Here is a 16,387-nt window from a genome sequence, read left to right on the forward strand (position 1 = left end):
ATGGGCCTACACAATTTTATTTTCTTCATTTATTCCCCACTCTTCAAAGATACTGTCTGGGGGGGTTACCTGGAAAAAATATAAATGTAACCTTAGAACAAAAATAATAAAATAATAGTGCATTTTTTACATACCAAGACATACATAGCCCATGGCAGCTAGGGATGGGTGAGTCCATTCTCTGTTTCTCATGTGTGCAAAACATCTGAAAAATAAAACATCTTTTTAAAAAATGTCCTTCTTAAGATCCTCCGTGGCACAGAGTGGTAAGCGGCGGTAATGCAGCCGAAGCTCTGCTCACGGCCGGAGTTCGATTCCAACGGAAGGAGGAAGTCGAATCTCCGGTAAAAGGGGTCGAGGTCCACTCAGCCTTCCATCCATCCGTGGTCGGTAAAATGAGTACCCGGCATATGCTGGGGGGGGTAAAGAAAGGCCGGGGATGGAACTGGCAATCCCACCCCATATATACGGTCTGCCTAGTAAACGTCGCAAGACGTCACCCTAAGAGTCGGAAACGACTCGCACTACAAGTGCGGGGACACCTTTACCTTTTAATGTCCTTCTTAAAAAAATTTAAAAAGAGATTTTCTGAACGCCATGGGAACAGCTTCACGCCCTTTTCTGCTTCTCTGACACATAATTCACTTTCCTTTCTCAAGACTTCTTCCATCAAGTTATGGAGACTTGTGCAGAGTGGTGCAAAACCGGCTGCTGGGGGGGGAGGGGAGAGACAACAACCCTCAGTCACCTTAGAAAATGAACATCTTACACTCCTGAAATTTAAATAGCAGCAGGAAATAAGGACAAAATAACTCTTTCTAGGTTGTCTGGTTTTATCAGGGCACTCATCTGCGCAGTAGGGGAGAGAGGGGGAAAGAGAGAATTCACCTTGAACAAATTTTATCACCAGGCAACACTCTTGAGACCAAAGGCCGAAAAAATAAAAAGAAGCAGACTGCTGTTTTAATGACAGGAAATAAGGCGGAGTTCATTTCTCTCACTCCTGTTACTCTCTTTGCTCACCACCACTGGCTACTGAAATGAAAGGATTGCCTGTTTGTTTCTAATAGAAATGAAGAGGGATGCTATGCTTGTGTGTTAAACATGCTTTCTCCAAATGTCGCCTTACTATCTGCATTGTAAAGCAATCCTAAACACTGAGTGTTTTGGAATACAGATTTAAAACGCTGCGCTTGTTCTCAGTAGTGTGGTGGCAAATTCAGAATTACAGGGTCGTTTCAGGATAGTCACAGCCAAGGCCCCTCCCCTCTCTCTCCTTTTTTTGCTGCTGGGTTGAGGATGAGATCCTTGTTAATTCCTTCACCGACCACAACAGATGTTCCTAGGAGCCAATGAGCATGAAACGGGAGAGTGTTAGCTACTGAGAAGAGTCTTCTCAGTGGCTGACTCACCTCCTTTCACTCTAATTGGCTCCAATCAGCAGGAAAGGACAAGGAAGCATGTTAGGAGATTCTTATCAGTGGCTAATAAACTCCTCTTTCATGCTGATTGGCCCACAGGATGCTGGAGACATTGGGACTCTGCTCCTAAAAAAGCAAGGGATCTGAGACCCCCCAAGTCCCTGGACAACTACAACCCTACTTGTTCTTGAGAACATGTGTAGTCTGTGGCAAAATGGTATCTGCTAACACCAGAACATTATAAAAGGATACATGACACAGTGGGGAGAGAGACCAGCAACAGTCCTTTATGAATAAAGTGGTTTTTCAGAGGGACTAAAAAGCACAGGGAGTACTTTTACTAACAATGCAGGAGCTTGTTTTCCAGAACCTGGACAATCTGCCAGGTTTATAAAGGGGTAACTCTTGAGCTCTGTAATGCTTGGCACTTGCATGGAACTTTCTGCTTGATTTTTGGATCATTGTTAATTGCATTGTGCTGCAAGACAGTGAAAGACATTTACCCCGACATACAGACAAGGAAAACTCAATCTCAGCCATAGTGGGGGTTGGCTGGTCAGAGTGGCCTCTCAATGCTGCACCAGGGGGTTTCTGAGCATCATCAACAGAGAGATCTGCAGTTGGAGGAATACCAAGTGGCCTTGCCAGCCTGCAGAGAGAGAAAGAGTGGAGCATGATTCTGCCAATGTGAATTATGGATAGGGATGAAGAAAAAAATCAATTAAAGATGAACCTTCCTCATTCACACTTTCCAAAACAATACACAGACTGAAACGCAGCTAGCCTTTGAAATTTGCACTTCTCTGAATTTTGCAGTGCACTCATCCAGCCAAGCATTGTGTACAGAAATGTATATACTGTAGTCAGTAGCAGGCAGTGAAGGCAGCATGGTGTACCTTGCTTCTGGAGGGTCATTGCCACTTACTAAGAGGGACAACGGCACAAGGTATGGCGAGTGAGGTATGGCATGGCCGCAGGAGCAGCAAATTGGCTCTGCCACCATGCCCACACCATGCATGACTTCTCACACCTCACCCTTCTCCCTCCTCCCTCATGATAATGGGCAACAACCGTCAGCATCTAGAAGCCAGATGCACAATGTTGCCCTGACTTCACTTCCCCATCGACTGCTAAGTGCGCATAGAAGTGAATGTATTTGTGAAAATCATATACAAGCATGCATTATATTAGGGGATATTGTTTTGCAAATATTGCATATAAAATGTGTAAATTCAGAGAAATTAGCACTACAATGCTGGTGGATTTTCATGAAAGTTGTTGTTGAAATCACAATCTGATGTGGAAATGTAGAAAACTGAATTTAAGACTGGGAAAATGTGAAACAGAGATAAAGTAAAACTGACAGATTCATCCATCCCTAATTATAGGCCATCCATTTTAGGGGAAAGAGTGGGTGCCTTTCACCTCCACTTCCTTAAAGTGTCCATCTGATAAAGATAATTGGTGGTGTATCCCTTCAATGTCTCCTATGGTTTGGTGGTGTCTGATAAATGTGTTGAAGCTTGGTAAATGTAACACCTATTTAAGAAGAGGGCTAGGAGCCTGCATAGAGAGCAATAAGCCTGCTTTGGCCTTGTTTCCTCCCCCCCTCCTCAATTTCTAATTGAGCTGCTCCTTCAATCTCAAAGAATTCAAAGAAGATGTGAAACTGATCAGATTAAAAGTTGCTGGGAAACTTTGTTTCTTTTCTTTTCAGTGGGCCACATATGTGGGCATGAATGCTTCTTTTCTCAGGAGAGAAATCGACTCCCAAATTGCTCTGTAGAGCCTTTGGGAGTTGACTGCAGCTGCCATAGTCTTACCAAATAAGAAACCCCTTGGAAAAGTTACTTTTTTGAACTACAACTCCCATTGTAGCTTGGGAGTTCTTTTAGATCCATCCCTGTCACTTGAGGCTCAGATAGCCTCGGTGGCACGGGGTGCTTTTTACCAACTTCGGCTGGTGGCCCAGCTACGCCCCTATCTAGACAGGGAGAGCCTCGCTTCAGTAGTTCATGCGCTGGTAACCTCGAAATTAGATTACTGCAATGCGCTCTACGTGGGGCTGCCTATGAAGACGGTTCGGAAATTGCAGCTTGTGCAGAATGCAGCGGCCAGACTGCTAACGGGGACCAGACGGTTCGACCATATAACACAGATTCTAGCCTGCCTGCACTGGCTGCCTATTTGTTTCCGGGCCCGGTTCAAAGTGCTGGTTTTGACCTACAAAGCCCTATACGGCACAGGACCACAATACCTGTTGGAACGCCTCCCCCACTACGAACCTGCCCGTATACTACGTTCATCATCAAAGACCCTCCTCCGAGTTCCTACTCATAGGGAAGCTCGGAGGGTGGCAACGCGGAAAAGGGCTTTTTCTGTGGTGGCCCCCGAACTGTGGAACGATCTTCCAGAGGAGATACGCCTGGCGCCAACGTTGCTATCTTTTCGGCGCCAGGTTAAAACTTTTCTCTTCACCCAGGCTTTTTAATATGTTTAGTATGCGCTGACATTGTTTAATTTTTAACATTTTAAACTTTTAATGTGTTTTATATTGTCACATGTTATTGTATTTTTGATGTTTCTTGTCTTGTGAACCACCCAGAGAGCTTCGGCTATGGGGCGGTCTATAAGTTTAATGAAATAAATAAATAAATAAATAAATCAGCCCAATCCAGTGGCCTTGCTGGCTGGGGCTGATGGGAGTTGTAGTTCAAAAAAGTAACTTTTCCAAGCTCTGAGTATACCCTGTGAACCAGTCCTCAGATGGTTCTTTTAGGAAAATAAAGAGCTGCCTTAGACTGAATCAGACCATTGATCTGTCTAACTCAGCATTCTCTACAGTGACTGGCACTGGGTCTCAAGGATATCAGATAGAGATCTCTCCTAGCCCTGTCTGGAGATGCTGGGGATTGAACTTGGGACCTTCTGCATGCAAAGCAGATGCTCTGCCACCAAGCTACAGCCCTTCCCTTTTACCTCAGCCACCACACACTCCCTGAACTCTCTCTTACCCTCTGATCACTGTACACTTTGGCTGAAACTACATATGACCTGCAATTCCATGAATGTTTCGCCCTGACTTTAAAAACAAAAGCAGAAACAGGCCTAGAGGCTATGTTTTTAAGCGGAGTAGTGGCAGGTGCCGCTTGACCCTTTTCCCTTTGGCCATTTTTCACATAAAATCACTCTCCCCCAGCTATTTTGAGCAGCCAAAGGGAAAGGGGTTAAGCATACTCACTCAGCCCCTACCAGTACTCCGCTAAAGATGGCAGTGTATGGTTCTTTTTTATCCCCTTGCAACATTACAATACCTGGATCAGTTTTGCAACCAACAAGCAGGTATAGCAATCAAATTGGTGCCTTGAACGTGCATATAAATTTAATAAATAAATAAAATGGTGGGAAGACAGCAGGTTCCACCCAAACAGACACACTATGAACGCTAGAGCTCATGTCTGGAGTGTGCTTACAAACGTACGTGATTGGGAACTCCATGCACGTGGGAATTTTGTCAAGACAAGGTTCCCAATCATGGGAGGAGGTACCTGTACTTGTATGACTAAATGGAGCTAGACACATTGAGATGCTCTTCAAATGCATTTAGATTAGGCATCTGAGCTTAGTCCTACCCAGGTAGGCTGGGAATGCTCCTAGTCTGAAACCCTGCAGAGCTGCTGCCAGTCAGGGTGGACTATGCTAAACTAGATGGACGAATGGTCTGACTCAGTGTAAGGCAGCTTTCTACTTTCCTGAAAGGAAAGGAAACAGTCATTCACATATATAAACCTAACACAAATATATGAGAGGCTTTCTTTCTTTATGAGGCTGGTTTTACAAATTGTGGACTGATCAACTGACATCTTTCTTCTTGATTTCTTTCATTCACAGGCAGTGAAGGTTCTGGAGAAACCAGTCAAAAGGAAACTTCTACCTGTGATATTTGCCAGTTTGGGGCAGAGTGTGATGAAGATGCAGAAGATGTTTGGTACAGTAACTTATGTTTATTATTCATTTCTTTGTCTTGAGAAACTTGATTTCCCCCTCACAATACTTTTCCATCCTGATCGCTCTCCTTGGAATATGTGCTGCTTGTTGTTAAAACTGTAGTTGGCAGTGAAAATCTTGAATGTGCATTTAGAATGAAAGAGACTCAAAAGAAGAATGCAGAGAGAAACAAATTTCTCCCACGCACCTACCCACTCCCACTTGAAATCTGATGGCTTAAAATTCATTTCCACTGTTTTAGTGGAAGGAGGCTGCTGCTGCAAGCTTCACAAAGCACTGAGGCATTGTTAAGGTAGTACATTGAAAGTAATATGATAAAGTAACCATGTTTCATATATACACCAATTTCCTTTACTATTGCCTCTGGTCAAACAGGTTTGGCAGGTTTTTGAGGGACTTTGAGCTATTTAAAAGAAATTGTCTTCTGTCTTATCCTTGCCTAATGGACGTGATGATAGATGGATCGTATTGTGATGATAGATAGATTATGGATAGGTGAGAAATTCGATTTCAGTTCACGTTTGAAGCCGAATCTATCAAATTTGCACGTTCCGAAACAATATGACAACCAAAACACTGCCATCCTTCAACATTCACACTTACTCAAATTTTGCAGTGTAGTTCTCCAACCAATGTTTGCAAAAATGCTTACGTTATGGGAAAATGTTCCTAAGAATAAAAATAACATACAGAAATGCACTATATGATGAGGAATTGCTTGCGAAAATGTGGACATTAATCAAAACTGCCTACAAAAATGCGTTTGTTAGGGGAAATTTGCATTAAAATGCTGGAGAATTTTCATGAGGATTAAAGAAAAGATCGCAAATTGCTGCAGAACTGTGGAGAACTGAATTTCAGATTGGAAAAATGAGAAACTGAGAGAACTTTCCATCCCTAAGATAGATAGATGTTGGAAGTACAACAGCAGGGACCATTCATCCAGCAACCACTGTTCAGTCAGTAACCTAAGGGATGAATTCTGCTATTGGTCTGGCTGACGGCAGACTCTGATTGGCTGAAGGTTAGGGTCAGATGGGAGTTAGCTGTCAGTGAGAAAGACAGTTGAGATTTGACAGTTGGAAGCGTTGAATGGGAGAGTTCTGCCGGAGTTTTCCCCTTGTGTAGACCTGACCGAAGTAAGGCAAACCTCTCTGTTTAGTCTCTCCTCATATCATAGACAGTTCCTGTTCATTTTACCTCAGTAAAATATTATCAGTTTCCTTTCCCTCTGGATTCCATTTGCGTCATTCCAGTCACTCTGCCAATATTAAGATAGGACACAGAGAGAGAGAGAGACATGGACGGATAGATGCTTTTTGTGGTGTAAGAAGTCTAGCACCTGTTGGACTTTGAACAAATATAAATTCCAATTGTACAACACAATACGAAGGCTGAAAAATATCACATGTGGGAGAAATGTGGGAGAAACCTTAAACAAAACTATGCAGGTAAGAAGCCAGCAGGGGTGTGGGGGCTTTCCAGTGTTTTGCACTGCCTGCAGCATGTACGACTATATGCCTGTTGGACAGAAGTCGTGGGTGTGCTCTCGGTGCAATGAGCTCCTGGCTCTCCGGGAATGACTTCATTTCCTTGAGGCCAAGGTGGCGGACCTGGAAAAGCTGAGAGAGGCAGAGAGGTGTGTGGAGGAGGCCTTCAGGGACGTTATAGCTGTGTCCCACTCCAGCGATGATAGCTCTCCTGCTATCATGGAGAACGATGGTCTCGGGGAAGGAGAGCATCCAGCTGAGGAAGAGGGAAACGATCCCTTAGAAGGGACCCATTCCTTGGGGGATGAGCAGCTATCCTCTCGTGCCGAGGATATATCTCCAGGGGGTGGAGGGATCCTTGTAGTGGGTGATTCGATCATTAGGAACATAGACAGTGGGGTGTGTGATGGGCGTGTAGACTGCAAGGTGTTTTGCCTGCCTGGTGCGAAGGTTGCGGATATCGCCCGTCGTTTAGATAGTTTGGTAGACAGTACTGGGAAGGAGTCAGTGGTCGTGGTGCACGTTGGCACCAACGACATGGGGAAATGCAGCCGTGAGGTCCTGGAAGCAAAATTTAGGTTGCTAGGTAGGATGCTGAAAGCCAGGACCTCCAAGGTGGCTTTCTGTGAAATGCTACCGGTTCCACGCGCAGGACCAGCCAGACAGGCCCAGCTTCGCAGTCTCAATGCGTGGATGAGACGATGGTGTCGGGTGGAAGGGTTCGGATTTGTTAGGCACTGGGGAACATTTTGGGACAAGCCGGGCCTGTACAAAAGGGACGGGCTCCACTTGAACCAGAATGGAACCAGACTGCTGGCACTTAAAATTAAAAAGGTAGCAGAGCAGCTTTTAAACTGACTGAGGGGGGAAACCCGACAGGAGCTGAGAAAGGTCCGGTTCGGAATAAACCTCCCCCCTGGGATAAAAACCAAAGAAATGATGAAATTTTAAAAGGGGTAGGCCTAGAAGTAGGCATTGTGAGAGCAGGGGCACAGGATATAAATTCAGAAGAGCAAAATTACCACAGGCCTAACCACAAGTGCCAAAGACACTTGAAGAGAGACACTGCTTACAAGTGCCTGTACGCTAATGCTAGGAGCCTGCGAACCAAGATGGGAGAACTGGAGTGATTGGTCTTAGAGGAGAGCATTGATATAGTGAGCATAACGGAGACCTGGTGGAATGGAGAAAACCAGTGGGATACGGTTATCCCTGGATATAAACTATATCAGAAGGACAGGGAAGGACGTATTGGTGGCGGAGTCGCTCTATACGTGAAAGAAGGCATTGAATCCAGCAAGCTCGAAACCCCCAAAGAGGCAGACTCCTCCACAGAATCGTTGTGGGTGGTGATACCATGCCCCAGGAGGGACTTAATACTGGGAACGATCTATCATTCCCCTGATCAAAATGCTCAGGGAGACCTTGAGATGAGATATGAAATTGAGGAAGCATCCAAACTAGGAAATGTGGTAGTAATGGGTGACTTCAACTACCCAGACATAGACTGGCCGCATATGTGTTCCAGTCATGACAAAGAAGCAAAGTTTCTAGATATTCTAAATGACTATTCCCTAGATCAGTTGGTCATGGAACCGACCAGAGGGACGGCAACCCTGGACTTAATCCTCAGTGGGGACCGGGACCTGGTGCGAGATGTAAGTGTTGTTGAACCGATTGGGAGCAGTGACCACAGTGCTATTAAATTAAACATACATGTAACTGGCCAATTGCCAAGAAAATCCAACACGGTCACATTTGACTTCAAAAGAGGAAACTTCACAAAAATGAGGGGATTGGTAAAAAGAAAGCTGAAAAACAAAGTCCAGAGGGTCACATCACTCAAAATGCTTGGAAGTTGTTTAAAAACACTATATTAGAAGCTCAACTGGAGTGCATACCGCAGATCAGAAAAGGTACCGCCAGGGCCAAGAAGATGCCAGCATGGTTAACAAGCAAAGTCAAGGAAGCTCTTAGAGGCAAAAAGTCTTCCTTCAGAAAATGGAAGTCTTGTCCGAATGAAGAAAATAAAAAAGAACACAAACTCTGGCAAAAGAAATGCAAGAAGACAATAAGGGATGCCAAAAAAGAATTTGAGGAGCACATTGCTAAGAACATAAAAACCAACAACAAAAAATTCTATAAATACATTCAAAGCAGGAGACCATCTAGGGAGACAATTGGACCCTTGGATGATAAGGGAGTCAAAGGTGTACTAAAGAACGATAAGGAGATTGCAGAGAAGCTAAATGAATTCTTTGCATCTGTCTTCACAGTGGAAGATATAGGGCAGATCCCTGAACCTGAACTAACATTTGCAGGAAGGGATTCTGAGGAACTAAGACAAATAGTGGTAATGAGAGAGGAAGTTCTAAGCTTAATGGACAATATAAAAACTGACAAATCACCGGGCCCAGATGGCATCCACCCGAGAGTTCTCAAAGAACTCAAAGGTGAAATTGCTGATCTGCTAACTAAAATATGTAACTTGTCCCTCGGGTCCTCCTCCGTGCCTGAGGACTGGAAAGTGGCAAATGTAACACCAATCTTCAAAAAGGGATCCAGAGGGGATCCCGGAAATTACAGGCCAGTTAGCTTAACTTCTGTCCCTGGAAAACTGGTAGAAAGTATGATTAAAGCTAGATTAACCAAGCACATAGAAGAACAAGCCTTGCTGAAGCAGAGCCAGCATGGCTTCTGCAAGGGAAAGTCCTGTCTCAGTAACCTATTAGAATTCTTTGAGAGTGTCAACAAGCATATAGATAGAGGTGATCCAGTGGACATAGTGTACTTAGACTTTCAAAAAGCGTTTGACAAGGTACCTCACCAAAGGCTTCTGAGGAAGCTTAGCAGTCATGGAGTAAGAGGAGAGGTCCTCTTGTGGATAAGGAATTGGTTAAGAAGCAGAAAGCAGAGAGTAGGAATAAACGGACAGTTCTCCCAATGGAGGGCTGTAGAAAGTGGAGTCCCTCAAGGATCGGTATTGGGACCTGTACTTTTCAACTTGTTCATTAATGACCTAGAATTAGGAGTGAGCAGTGAAGTGGCCAAGTTTGCTGACGACACTAAATTGTTCAGGGTTGTTAAAACAAAAAGGGATTGCGAAGAGCTCCAAAACGACCTCTCCAAACTGAGTGAATGGGTGGAAAAATGGCAAATGCAATTCAATATAAACAAGTGTAAAATTATGCATATTGGAGCAAAAAATCTTAATTTCACATATACGCTCATGGGGTCTGAACTGGCGGTGACCGACCAGGAGAGAGACCTCGGGGTTGTAGTGGACAGCACGATGAAAATGTCGACCCAGTGTGCGGCAGCTGTGAGAAAGGCAAATTCCATGCTAGCAATAATTAGGAAAGGTATTGAAAATAAAACAGCCGATATCATAATGCCGTTGTATAAATCTATGGTGCGGCCGCATTTGGAATACTGTGTACAGTTCTGGTCGCCTCATCTCAAAAAGGATATTCTAGAGTTGGAAAAGGTTCAGAAGAGGGCAACCAGAATGATCAAGGGGATGGAGCGACTCCCTTACGAGGAAAGGTTGCAGCATTTGGGGCTTTTTAGTTTAGAGAAAAGGCGGGTCAGAGGAGACATGATAGAAGTGTATAAAATTATGCATGGCATTGAGAAAGTGGATAGAGAAAAGTTCTTCTCCCTCTCTCATAATACTAGAACTCGTGGACATTCAAAGAAGCTGAATGTTGGAAGATTCAGGACAGACAAAAGGAAGTACTTCTTTACTCAGCGCATAGTTAAACTATGGAATTTGCTCCCACAAGATGCAGTAATGGCCACCAGCTTGGATGGCTTTAAAAGAAGATTAGACAAATTCATGGAGGACAGGGCTATCAATGGCTACTAGCCATGATGGCTGTGCTCTGCCACCCTAGTCAGAGGCAGCATGCTTCTGAAAACCAGTTGCCGGAAGCCTCAGGAGGGGAGAGTGTTCTTGTACTCGGGTCCTGTTTGCAGGCTTCCCCCAGGCACCTGGTTGGCCACTGTGAGAACAGGATGCTGGACTAGATGGGCCACTGGCCTGATCCAGCAGGCTCTTCTTATGTTCTTATGTTCTTAAATGTGACTGTGTGAATTCACCCCTACCAAGAAAACGTTAAAAGATAGCACTGAGATTTCGTGCCAGCCTCTCTCAGACTGAGTATCCTGTGGTCAGATAGGCATAAAATGCATAAATGTTTCTTTTTTACTTATATGACCGAGGATAAAGTTAGGGTGAGTTTACACATGTGTGTTAACCATCCCAGGCCTGCAATATCAAGCGGTGTCACACAAGCATGTGTGAAACAGCAATCAAACCATCTTAGCTTGTATGTCGTTGCCCAACAAAGTGCTTTTTAATTGAGCCAGTTGGACATTGAAGAACTGCACAGACGGCCATCCATTTTAGAAATGGGCACATGATGTATGTGTAAGGGGTTGGGGATTTAGGACAGGAATCAAAATTGTTCCCATCCCTGATTTCTACATGTTCTAGGTTTGGTTTGCACAGGGGCACCTGTGCTACATAGTGCACACAGGCTTCTTCCATGAAGTCCGCACCCTGCAAGAACAGAGGTTACAGATTCCATGTAGGCCCCTGTGCAAATGAGATCGTGAATACATACACATTCATTTCTACATGAGATTATCATCTGCACAGCTATCAAGACATGAGATGATAAGGAATGTATATGCAAGTATCAGTCAGCCTTCAGCAAGGAGAAAGGATGTATTCTGATTTGTCAGTTTTCTTAAATTAATAGCAGATAATAATATGGTGGGAATGGGTGTGTAATCTATTTTAATTTGTTCTAAACTGTTTTTAGTCATGTGTTTTATATTGTTGTGACCCGCCCTGGGATGTACTGGTGAAGGGCAGCTAATAAATTAAATAACAACAACAACAACAAACTGCTGCTGCTGCTGCTGCTGCTGCTGCTGCTGGTGGTGGTAGTGGTGAAGAAGAAGAAGAAGAAGAAGAAGAAGAAGAAGAAGAAGATGATGATGATGATGATGATGATGATGATGATGATGATGGAACCTGTGGCCTTCTACATGCAAAGGGATGGAGATGCCAGGGATAGAACCTGGGGCCTTCTGCATGCAAAGCAGATGCTCTGCCAGCTAAGCTAAGGCCCTTCCCCAAAAGTACAGTCCACCAACCATTTGTTAAGTGATCAGTCAGGGACTTGGCAGTCCTTCCGTGTAAGGCCCTAATGAACCACCACCATCCACAGGTGGTGGATTTCTTAGCTTAGGCTGCAGTCCTAAACGTTTTCCAACCCAAGGGCCTCATTCTCTAATGGGCAATGGATATTACTGATATCTTTGTACAGCAGACTACAGTCCAGCCAAGCAAAAGTCAGAGGTTTCTCCATGCACATCTCTCCATCCAGGGAGGTAAGATAATAAATAGTAAATAAATTAAGCAAGAGGCATTATTACCGTTCAAGGACACTTTTTAGCCAGGCAAATGAACCAGAGGAAAGTGTAAGCATGGCAAGTGAGGCATCTGGCCTGGAGAGGTGGGGTGGCCTTGGGAGAATCCCAAGGGTCAGACAGAGAGGTTCAGAGGGCTGCATTTGGCCTGCGGTTCCACAATCCTATTGTACTCAATTACCAGCAATAAATGTGTGTTTCTTAATAGACTTGTATAGGTGTGCATTGTTAGTGATTCACAATTTGTACCGGCCTATTTCAACATGTTCAGCTGTTGAATTTCCTTCCATCCCCCTAGTCTACCCATCCATAGCCTCTGCCAGCCTAGGGCAGAAGCGTTCATGGGGATGAGCTGCTCTTGTAAATCAGCAGCCAATAGCTCAAATCCAAACTCTACACAGTTCAACAAGAGCTACTATTTGTGATGGTGCATATCCATCCTGAGTAGGGTTGCCAGGTCGGAGCCATCCAAAAACCTGAGAAAATGGGGGCGGGCCCTAGTGACATCATGGGGCGGGCCCTAGTGACATCATGGGGTGGGCCCTAGTGATGTCATGGGGCGGGCCCTGGTGACATCATGGGACGGGCCCTGGTGACATCACGGGGCAGGCCCTGGTGACATAATTAAACATGATACATTGTATCAACCGCAGTTGCTTGGAGCATACCATTCAAAAAAAATTATCTGATCGGAGATTAAAATAGAAATCTTACCTAAAATAGGGTGTTCCTAGGTCCATCTGAAGTGACAAGGTCATTCTTTCTCACAAGCTTAGGGTGATGCAAAATGGAAATGGACTGCCTTCAAGTTGATCCCAGATAGGGTCTTCATGGTAAGCAGTATTCAGACAGAGGTGGTTTACTATTGCCTTCCTCTGAGTCTGAGAGGCAGTGACTGGCCCAAGGTCACCCAGTGAGCTTCATGGCTGTGTGGGGATTCAAACCCTGGTCTCCCACAGTTCAACACCTTTAGGGAACATTTAATCTAGCTTACTTGCTTCTGGCAAGAAGGGTTTACGTGCCCTCAGGCCAGGCCATTATTGGAAGAAAGGAGCTTAGTGTTGCAGAGATGTTAGATGGGAGCACAGATGGATGCCCCTGAAGGCAGCAACTGTAAACATGCTTATTAAGGAACTAAGCCCCATAGAACTCAATAGGACTTACTTCTGAGTAGATATGGTTGCAGCCATGTTAAACAAATTAAACCAGAACTATCACTAGAAGCTAAAATGATGAAACTGAGGTTATCATACTTTGGGCACATAATGAGAAGACGTGATTCACTAGAAAAGACAACAATGCTGGGAAAAACAGAAGGGAGTAGAAAAAGAGGAAGACCAAACAAGAGATGGATTGATTCCGTAAAGGAAGCCACAGACCTGAACTTACAAGATCTGAACAGGGTGGTTCATGACAGATGCTCTTGGAGGTTGCTGATTCATAGGGTCGCCAAAAGTCGTAATCGACTTGAAGGCACATAACAACGCCTTCTTGCCTGCACTATCTAAAAGTAACGTTTGTAGGGATGAGAGAGCTGTTTTATGGCACCAACTATCCCAAATAAAAGGCACAATTCAAACCATGTCTGCTGCTACATACATGCTTTAATCTGCTAGCCCATAAGAGACTCCCATGAAAGCACTATAGTCCAGGAGGCCTCCACCTTAGAAAGTGCCCCCACTACATTCCAGATCAGTTCCAGCCTTGGGAGGGGACACCTATATTAATAGGTTGCTCATTGCTATTGTTGAGTGGCAGATGCCTACACAAAAGGCATCAATGTGCCAATTTTACAGTAGCATTAAGTTACTACAAACAAATAATGCAGCAGAGTTACAACACCAGGACTGCACACTGCTGCACCCATGTTACTGCTCCCCATATTGGTGTCTCCAATAATCCCTTTAGCTGTTTAGCAGGCAGGTGGGTGTTCTCACTTGTAATCTGCATTTCAGAAGATCATTAGATCCAGAAGTGTAAGCTCCGAATCTTGCATTAAGATCCACAGACTACAAAAAAAATTCATTCATTCTATACCACGATTCAATCCACAGCCTAATCAATTTGGACAGATACTGAGATGGAAGGGGTATTTAAAAGCCTAAGTCTGTGGGAAAATTCTGCTAACGTCTGTATGCTGTAGTCCTTTAATCCAAATACTCTCTTAGTGTCATGGATATTAACTGAACTTGCTAAGCAAGTTACAGCATGAAGTCTTTTCCCCTGCAAGAATGAGATTTTGTAGGAGGGGAGAAAAAATGACAGGAATTAAGAGATTTTGAGGGGCATGAAAAAAACTGTCATCTCCTACTGTGGCCAGGCTTATCTGTGCACTGATGAACACTCTTCTAGTTGACAGGTCCTTAAGTGTAAAAGCTTCTCAAAGCAGCTGTGGCCTAATGAGCAGTTTTAGTAAACAGCAAGGAACCTGCTGGTTAAAATATTATGAAGAATTTTAATATGGGAAAGGCTTACAGGGAGCCATTATCTAATATCTACATTTCTTAAATTTGGTTAAGCTACTTGACTCTACCTTTCCATTTTGATTTTTGCTTTGTGAAACCCAGCGAGGTTTAAAAGCTTGCTGTTACCAAATGGAATTTCTGCCTGCCAAGGTTGAACAAATTTTAAGAATGGAGATGAGTGCATTACAAAAACAAAGTAAAGTACAAGAACCAGTCATCATCATATTAAAAAAATACAACATTATACATTAAAAGGCCTGGGAAAATAAGAAAATGTAATATTGGCTACCAAGCAAACTTATCTGGAGAGGAAGATCTATAAAGAGGGTGTCACAACTAAGAAGGCACCCTCTCTGGTCACCACTTGCTTCACCTTGTCATTTCGTAGTAATATTGTGAATTTACAGTGTAGCTTTTTAAAACTTAGAATTCTGAACCCAGGAATAGATGTTGCAGTAGGTCAGTTTGAACAGTCATTTGAGACTTCATAAACCCATGTTTTATGAACCTGGGAATGAGCATCCATTTTTTAAAAAATGTTAATCTTTATTAAGTTAAAATCAGTACAATGTCCAATTCGTTTTTACCTTCATTTATCACAGCAGGGGAACTGGCTCTGAGGCTGCCATGCCGCATGGGCGCCCTCTCGGCAGCAGTTGCTAGCCTCAGCCGGTTCCCCTGCTCTGGAAAGGAGCAGCGTGGCGCCGATGGGCGGGAGCGGCCGCGATGGGGCTGAGGAGTCTGTGCGTGCGGTCGTTCTGAATCCGGTTGCGGGAAGAAGGCCGCTGGTGGAAGGAGCCGGTTTGAGGCCTGGTCGTTTGTAGGCCGTCGCGCAGAGGGAGAGGGGGGGGGAGAGAGATTTGTCTTGAGTCTGCTATACTTAATGAAGCTTGAGTCTCCTGTATTTAGTGAGCGGCCTGCCAGCCTCAGCCAGTTCCCCTGCTCCGGAAAGGAGCAGCGTGGCGCCGATGGGCGGGAGCGGCCGCGATGGGGTTGAGGAGTCTGTGTGTGCGGTCGTTCCGAATCCGGTTGCAGGAAGAAGGCCACTGGTGGAAGGAGCCGGTGGTTTGAGGCCGGGTCGTTTGTAGGCTGTCGCGCAGAGGGAGAGAGAGAGAGAGGGAGAGAGAGATTTGTCTTGAGTCTGCTATATTTAGTGAAGCTTGAGTCTGCTGTATTTAGTGAGCGGCCTGCCAGCCTCAGCCAGTTCCCCTGCTCCGGAAAGGACGGCCAGCCGCTTCACTAAATACAGCAGACTCAAGCGTCACTAAATACAGCAGACTCAAGACAAATCTCTCTCTCTCCCCCCCCTCCCTCTGCGCGACAGCCTACAAACGACCCGGCCTCAAACCAGCTCCTTCCACCAGCGCCGCGGCCTTCTTCCCCCAACCGGATTTGGAATGACCGCACGCACAGACTCCTCAGCCCCATCGCGGCCGCTCCCGCCCATCGGTGCCACGCTGCTCCTTTCCGGAGTAGGGGAACCGGCTGAGGCTGGCAGGCCACTCACTAAATACAGCAGACTCAAGCTTCACTAAATATAGCAGACTCAAGACAAATCTCT

General features: G+C 44.8%; 1 protein-coding gene across 3 annotated transcripts in view; it reads left to right on the forward strand.

Annotated features, from left to right (window-relative positions):
* The window catches only part of TMEFF2 (transmembrane protein with EGF like and two follistatin like domains 2), a 386,403-nt gene that overhangs the window by 216,606 nt on the left and 153,410 nt on the right, over positions 1 to 16,387 (forward strand). For all 3 annotated transcript variants that reach the window (XM_061612885.1, XM_061612887.1, XM_061612886.1), the window contains exon 5: positions 5,313 to 5,409. In XM_061612885.1, coding sequence (XP_061468869.1) covers positions 5,313 to 5,409 — 97 coding nt within the window. The remainder of the gene's footprint in view (positions 1 to 5,312; positions 5,410 to 16,387) is intronic.

The sequence above is a fragment of the Rhineura floridana genome, chromosome 2, assembly GCF_030035675.1.
Source record: "Rhineura floridana isolate rRhiFlo1 chromosome 2, rRhiFlo1.hap2, whole genome shotgun sequence".
Lineage (NCBI taxonomy): Eukaryota > Metazoa > Chordata > Lepidosauria > Squamata > Rhineuridae > Rhineura > Rhineura floridana.